Genomic DNA, 10,118 nt, shown 5'->3' on the forward strand with positions numbered 1-10,118 from the left:
CAACGCCAAGCTCCTGAGGTGGAGCCTGCTCCTGCAGGATTACGATATGGATGTGGTCCATGTGAAGGGAAGTGCCAACATGATAGCGGATGCGTTGTCCCAGAGAGGGGGCCCTGAACTTCCCCAGGTCACTGGTCAGAGTGACCCAGCTCAGTTCAGTCTTGAAGGGGGGAGAGATGTGACACAGTAGGGAGCGGGGCGGATTGACCTGGGAATGTCGTCTAGTTTTACTGGGACTGTCTGCATGGGGGATGGGATAGCAGGGGATGATTTTACTGAGGGAGAAGACCTGAGCCTGTAACCTGAGCCAGGAGGGGGATGGAGCCAGGTGACACCTTTGCCCGGGAAACTGGACAAAGGCTGGAGGAGGAGCCGGGAGGAGGGGAGTGAGACGGCTGGAGGGGGTGTTGGGGGGAGTTGGCTGGGGAAGAGGAGGGAGCCCCCAAGCTTGGGGTTTTTAATCTCTGTACCCCCCAGAAGGATTTGACTGTGGGGTCCTGGTTGTACCTACAAGCTCTGTTTGGGATTTTCCTGTCCTCGAATAAACCTTCTGTTTTACTGGCTGGCTGAGAATCATGGTGAATCGTAGGAAGTGAGGGTGCAGGGCTCTGACTTCCCCCCATTCCGTGACACTGCCTCTTCCCCAAAGCCCCAGCCCCTGCTCCGCCCCAGCGCCGCCCCAGCTCCACCCCTTCCCCTGAGTTACCTCCCGGGGGAATGCAGCAGGGGCTGGGCGCACCCTGCACTCACCCGGCGGCAGGAAGTTGTGCGACCCGGCCCCAAACCGCTCTGCCAGCTCATCCTGGGGGATGGTTCCCCCCTGCCCCCCATGCCTGCTCCTGTCCCCCACAGACCTTGGGCACAGCGCCTGCCCCCCCTCGGAGGTCTGGGGCTGCGTAGGGCACCACAATGTCTAGGGAGGGCCCTGGCTGGCAGCTGCAGGCACTGAGTTGAGGAAACACAGACAAAGGGAGAAGTTGGCAGAAAGGGGTGTGGGCTGCGGAGGAACTGAGAGCACATTGGGATCCTGGGCCCCTAGTCCCACTGCCCTGACACCCGCCAGAGCCCGGATCCCCCTTCCCCTGCCAGGATGCTGCTCCCTCTGCTTCTCCTCCCCTGGGCATGGGGGGCCCTGGCTGGTAAGTGAGGACCCCCCCCTGCTGTTTTTGCTACCGGGGATGCGTGGGGATGGTGTAACACTAGGGCCAGGGTGGGGAAGTACCATGCTGGGCTAGTGACCCTTGCTGGGGGAGTAGGACGGGGGAGGCAGGTTAGGGATTAGCAGGGAGACCCCGTAGTACAGGATTGTTTACGGGACTGAAACTCATTAATCTCTCTCCCCACCCGCTTTGTCCTCCACTTGTTTCCTGCCCCCTGCCCCAGCCTCCCCTCCTGTCCCGCCAGCGTCTGTCACCCTCCGGCTGCTCCAAATCTATGTCTTCCACAACGCCAGCTCCATGGACATGGAGGGGATGGCCCTGCTGGGCGACCTGGAGACCCACTCAATGGACTGCAGCACCTGCAAGATCCGCTTCCGGCAGCCCTGGGCCCAGCAGGGCCTGACCCCAAAGCAGTGGCAGGACCTGGAGCTGCTGATCCAGCGCTCTCTATCCGACTTCATCCTTAAAGTGAACAGAGGAGCTCAGCAGCAGGGAATGGGCTGTGAGTATGGAGCGATCTGAGCGGATCCCTCTCCCCACCCACCCGGGGAGCTGAGAACTGACACACTCACCACAGCAACTGAGTGTGTCATTGGGGCCAAGACAGCCAGTCCCTGGCCCTTTGGCTGATTGGAGCCGGCATCCCCCAGAGCGGAAACACCCATGTGTCATTCTCCAGCCAGGTCTGGGGCCAGATTGTAGCCTGAACTTCCTAGAGCGGAAAGGCCCCGTGTCCCACTCCCTGAGCCGAGGCTCCTGGTCTTTCCTGATGTGTACCCTGACCCTTTGAAAGCAGGTCATTTGGGCGGGGGTCTGTATCTCAGGAACCCTGTGACCAAGGGACCCCAAATTTGCACCACAAACTCTGCCTCAGGCACCGATGTAACGCAGTGATTTTTGAGCCAATGACTGTGCCCAAGAAAAATCAGTTTTAAACAGAAACTGCAACTTACCCTTAACTCCAACCAGGGCCGCCCCACAATCCCGCCGCCGTCCTGTAGCCCAACATCCTCATGGCACCTCACAATGTGTCTTTACTCCCCCCGTCTCTCTACTTCTGCCCCCTCCTGAGACATCCGGATGCCCGTCCTCATCCCCCTGCCCTTCCTGTTCCAGACCCCTTTGTTATCCAGGGCTCCCTCGGGTGCGAGCTGCACCCCAATGGCACCTCGAGGCGATTCTATGACGCCGGAGTGAACGGCGAGGACTTCATCAGCTTTGACGCGGACACAGGCAAATGGGTTGCTCGGCAGGGGGATAATGTGGCTGCGCTCTACGCCCGGGACCTTCTCAACCGGGATAAAGGTGCAGCCAGCGTGATTCAGTTTCTCCTGAGAACGTGTGTCAATGAGCTCAAGAGCTTCGTCCAGCATGGGAAAGAGTCTCTGGAGAGGCAAGGTGAGGCTGGACACCACTCGCTACCTCTGGGGTAGGGTGTGTTTGCTGTTTATACAGGGATCCCGCACCCAGTGCTCATATGCAGCCACCTCTGGGGTTGGGCGGGGGGCTGTTTATGCAGGGATCCCTCCCCTTGGACTGATATGCAGCCACCTCTGGGTTGGGGCAGGGGACTGTTTATACAGGTGTAGAAATGCAGCTATATCTGGGGTGCAGTGCAGTAGATATTTCATAGCTGCATTGCACAGCAGTTTAGGACAGGAAGTGAAGGGGGATTCCGTCACCACTGGTAACTGCAGAGTCTGGCCAGGACAGCGGGGCCAATGCCTGACCCCGGGGAAAGGAGCTGGGCTTGGCTAGTGAGTCCCTGAGGCTCAGGCTGAATCGTCCCCTCTCCCTCGCCCTGTCTCTCTCCCTCCTGTCTCAGAGCGGCCGGTAGCCGTGGTGTTTGCCCGAGCGCCTCCCCAAGCCGGGACCCCTGCGCCGTTACTGCTGGTTTGCCGGGTCACCGGTTTCTACCCCCGGCCCATCCGCGTGGCCTGGCTGCAGGACGGGGAGGAGGTGGTGGCGGGCTGGTGGCTGAACTCCAGCGGGATCCTGCCCAACGCGGACCTGACTTACCAGCTGCGCAGCTCCCTGGCCGTGGGGCCGGGCGACCAGCACAGCTACGCCTGCCGGGTGGAGCACAGCAGCCTGGGGGGCCAGAGCCTGCTGATTCCCTGGGGTAGGTGCATGTCCCCAGGGGGTGGGGGGCGGTCGTGGTCTCTGGGGGCTTTTCCTGCACATTCTGAGTGGGACGGGGGTGGGTCCAGCCAGCAGGATTGGGGCGGAGGGAGGCAGAGGGGGTGGGTGGGAGGTGTGGAGATGGATCAGGGGGAGCAGGATGGAGGAGCTGAGGGGAACGGGACATGACTGGGTTGTGGGGGCAGGAGTAGAGTGGGGGGAATCTGAAGGGGTGGGAAGGTGGGGGGGAGAAGGGGTGGGACTGTGGGAGAGGCTGAGGGAACTGAGCTGTTGGGGGGCTGAGGGCATGGTTTGGAGGAGCAGCGGGAACTGCGGGGGAGGCTGACGGACCAGGGTCGGGAGGACTGCGGGCAGTGGGTTGGAGGTGTGGGGTGTGGGGCGACTGCGGGGAAGGCAGAGGGAACAGGGTCCATACTCCTGTCCCCGTTCCCAGCATGGCACCCCCTGTTTTACAGAGCAGACCAGGCGCTGGGGCCTTGGCCTGGTCGTGGGCATCACCCTGGGGGTTGTGACCATAGCTGCCGTGGCCGTGGTGCTGTGGTGGAGCAGACGCAGGTGAGTCCTCTCCCTCTCTGGGGTGGGGGTCGTGGGCCATTACACCCCATAACCCATTCCCTCTGCTCTCTCCTTCCAGGGGCTACCAGGATGTTGGACCAGGGGAGTCCAGTCCCTGAGGGGGTGGCACCGGCCCAGGCGTGGGGATCGGCCTGTCTCCTGGGGACATGGACCTTGGGGGTGGATCTGTGCCCGGCTCCAGAGCTGAGGGCCCCGAGGGCAGGACTGGATCGGAGCGCAGGGAGATCGGGGCCCTGGGTGGCGGGGTGAGATTCTCCTCCCTCTGGGACGTTCGGGGCATGTTGGACACTTGGGGGCATTGTGGGATCGCTAAGATCCGGGATCTGCAGGAAGCCGGCGCTGGCCTGTGCCATTCAATAAACTCTTCAGGGAGGGGCTGCCCAGTGGGTCCCACGGGGGTAGGAGCCAGGGCCTGGGTGCAGGGGTCAGACACAGCTACATACACAAAGGGGGTGGGTGCGGGGTCAGGGCATGGGAACCAGGAGGGTCCTGGCAGGGCATTGAGGCTGAGCTGGCGTGCCCTGGAAGTAAGCAGGGAAGCAGCTACACACAGGGAGCCCTGACAACACTATGGCCTGCGGGGCGCCAGGGAGGCTGCTCCAAGTCGGTGGCTGGGCTCGGCTGAGAGCTCCTGGGGGCACGGCTCCTCCAGAGCTGGGTATGAGGGACCCAGGCTCCGGGGGTAGGTTCTGTCTTTTTGTTCTGCGTCTGTGCAGCACCGAGCACAAGGGGGTCCTGGGCACGACCGGGGTCCTCGGCCCTGCAGTAATACAGCTATAATAATAGTCCTGGCTGGGGAGGGGAAGTGCGTTCGTGGGGAGGGGGGAGCTATTCAGGACTCCTGGGTTCTATCCCATCTCTGAGAGGGGGTTGGGGTCCAATGGGTTAGAGCAGGGGGGCTGGGAGCCAGGACTCCTGGGTTCTGTCCTCAGTGTAGGAGGGGAGTGGGATCTGGCTGGTTAGAGCAGTGGTGAGTGCACTGACCAGCCTGTTACCAGGTAGAACAGCAGCCCAGAGCCACACGAAGAGATGGACAAATTCCCATCCAGACACCTCCTGCCGCAGGCTGTGTCTGCATGGCAGGGTCCAGAGCGGTGAGGCTCCGCCGGCAGCCCAGTGTGGATGCAGTGCTGCCAGGAGGGGTCTGTCACCAAAGTGGGGACAGCACCTTCCCAGATGGCACTCACTCAGTCCACACATGCCCTGTTCTGCAGAATGACTGTGTGCACATGGGGAGGAGTCATAAACATACAGCTACGGGTAGCAGAAAATCCCTCCTGGGCAGCTGTACTGAATCTTTACCTGTAAGGGTTTAAGAAGCTCAAATAACCTGGTTGGCACCTGACCAAAAGGACCAATAAGGAAAGAAGATACTTTCAGATCTGGGCAGGGAGGTTTTGTTTGTGCTCTTTGTATATTCCTGGTCCGGATGGAGGGAGAGACCAGGCAGGGATATCTCCTGAAAGTGTACCTGAAATGATTCATCTAAGATTACAAAAATTGTAAGTACGGGCAAGGAAATGTGTTAGATTATCTTTTGTTTTAGTTTGTCAGTTTTCCCTATGCTAAGAGGTAATTTTATTCCTGTTTTTTGTAACTGTGAAGCTGAGTCCAGAGGGGAGTCCTCTGTGTTTTAAATCTTTTTATTACCCTGTAAAGTTAGATTCCATCTGGATTTTTCAGGTTTGATTCTTTTACTTTTTCTTTAAAGAAAGTTCTTCTTTTAAGAACATGATTGATTTTAGTGTCCTAAAGATAAAGGGTCTGGTTTGTACTTACATTAAAGGCAATTGGTTGGTATATTATTCTCAAGCCTCCCCAGGAAAGGTGGTGAAGGGACTTGGGGGGATAGGGCTCCAAGTGACCCTTCCCTGAATTTTTGTTTAAATCACTTCGTGGTGGCAGCAATACCGTCCAAGGACAAGGAAGGGAATTTGTGCCTTGGGGAGGGAAGTTTTTAACCTAAGATGGTAGAATATAATCTTAGGGGTCTTTCATGCGGGTCCCCACATCTGTACCCCAGAGTTCAGAGTGGGGAGGGAACCCTGACAAGGGGCTTGGCAACACAGCTTTGTGCTGGGATGTGGGGTCACACCCCTGACCCCCAGAGCTCTGTGCTGGGGGGTGGGGGTGTCACACCTAACCTACAGAGCTCTGCTGGGATAAGGATTAAGTGTAGACCAGGCCACAGGCAGGGTTCAGGGGGACCATCCATGGGAGACCGGGACACGGGGCCGTTACTCTCCAGGGGGCTCCAGCTCTGATGCAGCTCCAGGGTGGGGGGACTGGCAGCTCAGCGGGGTGAGGAATGGGACACCCATCCTTTCCTATTAGGGTACACTGACTCCAGTCCAGCCCCAGAGCAGGGGTGGGGCTGGCTGAGGGAGGTGGGCAATGGGACACGGGGCCTTTACCCTCTTGCGGTGCCAGCTCCGCTCTGATGTTAGTGACCAGAATTCCTCCCCACAAGGTCTGGTCTGTGCCCCTTTGTGGAGCATTGGTCTGTGTCCCCTGCCCAAACCCGGCCTCCCCCAATGGCACCGCCTCCCCCGCTCCGTCTAACACGCTGGATGGTCACACTGCGCTCATCAGGATGGGATGGGAGGTGGAGGGTGGGATGGGGTGTTAATTGTCTGTAATATTTTGTTTGAATACTGTGTGTGCTTCAGTTTCCCCTGTATGCTGCATTGTTCGCTAGGTGAGGGGGAAATGGCTGTTTACTCTTTGCAGAGGGCCAGCAAAGCAGGTGTGGATGAGGCCCAGCTGTCTCGGCTTTGGGTCCCAGGTCCATGTAGCAAAGCCAAACACGGCAACATTCACCACCTAGCAACCAACAAATGACCCAGAGCATGTCGACTTCCTGCCTCTCAGCAAGGGAGCTGCACACCATTCCCCTGGCCAAGAACATGGACTGAGGGGGGCCAGGTGATACCGGTCAGCTCTGTGTTTTTGGGGAACCGGGGTGCAGTATCTAGCCTTTCTGACTCATGAAAGACACCCCCTCCCCAGTCTCTGCTTGAATCAAAACCAGTCAGAGGAAAGGCTTTCAGAGAGCAGTGAAGGGCGTTGGGAAACACACCTAGACCCGTCCTGACAAGGGTGACAAGATTAAGACATCTCAATTTGCATACAGAATGGAGAACAGAGACAACTCCCCATGCCTCATCTGCATGAAAGATGGGACAGGGAGACATCTCAATTTGCATAGAGAATGGAGAACAGAGAACCGCAGTGAACTCTGGGACCAGAAAGGCAGCGAAGCATGGCATCATGGGGGATCTCTGCTCCAGATGTTAATGAACCCACGCCTGCACACACCCAGCTCAGCAGTTATCAGCCCAATTCTAGTAATTAATCCTTGATTGGTATCCAAAATACGGAAGCAGCCTAGTTGCATTGTGAGCTCCCTGGAAGGAACACCACCCATAGCCAAGCGTGATCAGCTCCTATTGTCTAGCCTAAAGAAAATCCTTGAGTCATCAGTTCACCCATAAACAAATCTAGTGTTCTCCCTTGAACCATTGTTGTTTCTCTACAAAAACCCCTACCTATGTTCAAGTAAGTGTTCTAATGTTTGGATCCAAACTCTGCATCAGTTCCACTGGGATTTCATCTTCTCCTGACTGATCGTGCTGGTCACCTGGGAACCCTGACCAGTTCACGCTACAGGGAGCGTTGGGATCCTTTTCTTTCTCTATCTGTTTTCTACCTCAGGTATTAACCTTTAATAATGTAACTGGTATGTTTGTTTAGCCCTCCTTGTGTGGTTATCACTATTATTCAATAAATAACTTCTATGGTTAAGCTGGTTGCTTCTCTCTGTCTCTCTCAACTTTACTCTTTTGTGGTTTTAGCTTCCCCCATTCACTCTGCAGCAACGCGTCTTTTACCTAGGCTAAAGATCCCTGTAGCGCCCAAAAATCCTGTGGGGTTTGCTCATCAAGTGGGTTGTGATGTGAGAGCGGCGATAGGGACGTTTTAAACCTGTGGCATATAATGGGGGGGCAGCGGAAAGTGCTGCTTGGCGCAGCCTATTGAGCCCAGGGCACTTAAGGGGGTCAGCTTGAGAGTGGTGATTGACCTGGCCTGCTCAGACTTGGTGTGTGTGCATGCGTGCGTGCATTCGTCTGGTTCTAGGGCTGGAGGAACCCAGTCCTGGGGAACCAAGGTCCTGCAGGATAGTTTCATTGGGAGGGGACTTGCAGCAGGGACAGGTAGAGCTCCGTATGAGAACACAAGTGGTTCAAACAGTACATTGATGGAATTACAGAATCCCGCCCCAGAAGAGTAACCCTAATAAATGAGCGTACCCCAAAGTAATAGGCACATCTGGTAACACAGGTGGGGGGTGAGCTCACCCGGGAACTACAAAGAGGGGAACAGGGGCCAAAGAGGCCCAGAACGGGAGCCAAGGGGTCCACACAGCTGTACCCCATTTCTCTGTGCTGGCCTGAGGGCTTCCTATGCCGTGTGCCAATCACCTCATAAACCCGCCTGCTTTGACAAGGCTGCCTGAGTCCCTGCACATGCTGGGGAGGGCCATGGCCCCCTTTGGGGTACACGTCTCTTGGAGGTGTCCAGCCCAGGGGGACTCGCTGAAGGACGCTCACAGTGTGGGGCAGGGGTGCTAGCGGCTCCCAGGTTTGACCCAATGCGTCTCCCCTCCCCGGAGCATTTCCTGTGTCAGCACAACACTGTCCACAGCCCCAGAGCTCCTGAGCAACCCTGCAATAACAAACCAGCCTGTCCACAGCCCAGCGCTCCCCAGCAACCCTACAATAACAAAGGAGTATGTCCACACAGCCCAAGCAGGGTGACATTTGGCCCCGCCCCCAAACCCCTCCCTCAGGTGGCAGCTGGCCCCTCCCCCAACCCTCTCCTTCAGGTGACAGTTGGCCCCTCCCCTGTCGTGCTCTCAGTGGCCGTTGACGCCTCATGCCGCCGCCCCGCCCATTTCCCACCTCTTTTTCTTGCTCCCTCGTGCAGCCCCAGCTGACTCTGCTTAGCAACTAGTGACGCTACCACGCGGTGGCGCCTCCCATTGGCTGTCCTGCTGGTGGGGGCGTGGCCAAGGGAGCAGCCCTGGGCAGGGAACGAGGAGGCTGCAGGACACTGGGCACGAATTCGATCCCTGGACGCCTGCCCCGTCTGCCTGAGAGTGAATCTGGGCCAGGGGGCTCTCCCCTGGCAGTCAGGGCTGGTCCCATTGCCCCAGGGCAGTGCTAGGGGCTGTGCTGCAGAGGGCGGGGTAGGGGCAGCAGGGGGCGGGGCGAGGGCAGCAGGGGGCGGGGCGAGGGCAGCAGGGGGAGGGGCGAGGGCAGGAGGGGGCGGAGCGAGGGCAGGAGGGGGCAGGGTGGGGGCACCAGAGGGCTCTCCCCCGGGCAGTAGGGTGACCATACGTCCCTTTTTCGCCGTGACAGTCCCTTTCTAAAGCCCTGTCCTGGGTCTCCAAAAGGAGGCCTTTGTCCCATTTGCGGTGTGGAAGCGGCAAGCAGAGAGCGCAGGTGCCCGCCCCCCCAGGGGGTGGAGGGCAGGGCTGGGGCCGGGGCCGGAAGCCGGGGGGCGCGGGCGCACAGTGTGGTTGCTGTTTGTCGACAAAAAACTTCCACCACCCCACAAGAGGCAGGGGCTAGCCCAGCGCCGCCCAGAGGATTCAGGGTCCTCGGGCAAAGCAGTTTCGGGGGCCCCTTCCACAATAGGCCCCCAAACTGAGCATTGTCGTGATTGACCCCAAAATATATGTGCCTAGGGGTTTACTCTGGCACTCCCTGTCTCAGACCTCAGACTTCAGACATTCTCCTGGGGGCCCCACTTGCTCTCCCCCCCCCCCCCCCCCCCCGGCAGCCTTGGCTTTGCCGGCAGGAGCGCTGGTCACACTGGCACTTATCCTTGGTAACACTTATGTCCATGGGGGGGGGCATGTTTTTAGTGCCAGTGTGGACACACACTGAGTCTGCAGGGGAAAGGGCCTGGTTCTGATCTTCCTGTCGGGGATCCCCCTCCTGCGCTGCCACCGCTCCCCAACTCACTCTGCCCTGCTTGGCTCAGGGCTGGCAGCAGGGCCGTCCCTACCCATATGCAAACTACGCAGCTGCGTGCTGCTCCAGCGGCCAGCCTGATCCCCCGGCGGCTGAGCTGGCCAGGAAAGCTGCCCCCGCGCCTGTTCCACCCCAGCGCCGCCCCAGCTCCACCCCTTCCCCTGAGTTACTTCCCAGGGGAATGCAGCAGGGGCTGGGCGCA

The 10,118-nt window shown here is 58.6% G+C and overlaps 1 protein-coding gene across 1 annotated transcript; it reads left to right on the forward strand.

Annotated features, from left to right (window-relative positions):
* Positions 1–434: 434 nt before the first annotated feature.
* Positions 435–7,682, forward strand: LOC119567767 (antigen-presenting glycoprotein CD1d-like). The gene is made up of 6 exons (XM_037915042.2): positions 435–1,139; positions 1,384–1,662; positions 2,277–2,558; positions 2,986–3,282; positions 3,758–3,857; positions 3,937–7,682. The coding sequence occupies exons 1-6, from the start codon at positions 1,091–1,093 to the stop codon at positions 3,974–3,976; spliced, it is 1,047 nt and encodes a 348-aa protein (XP_037770970.1). The 5' UTR covers positions 435–1,090; the 3' UTR covers positions 3,977–7,682.
* The last annotated feature ends 2,436 nt before the right edge of the window (positions 7,683–10,118 follow it).

Source organism: Chelonia mydas, chromosome 14 (genome assembly GCF_015237465.2).
Source record: "Chelonia mydas isolate rCheMyd1 chromosome 14, rCheMyd1.pri.v2, whole genome shotgun sequence".
Taxonomy (NCBI): domain Eukaryota; kingdom Metazoa; phylum Chordata; order Testudines; family Cheloniidae; genus Chelonia; species Chelonia mydas.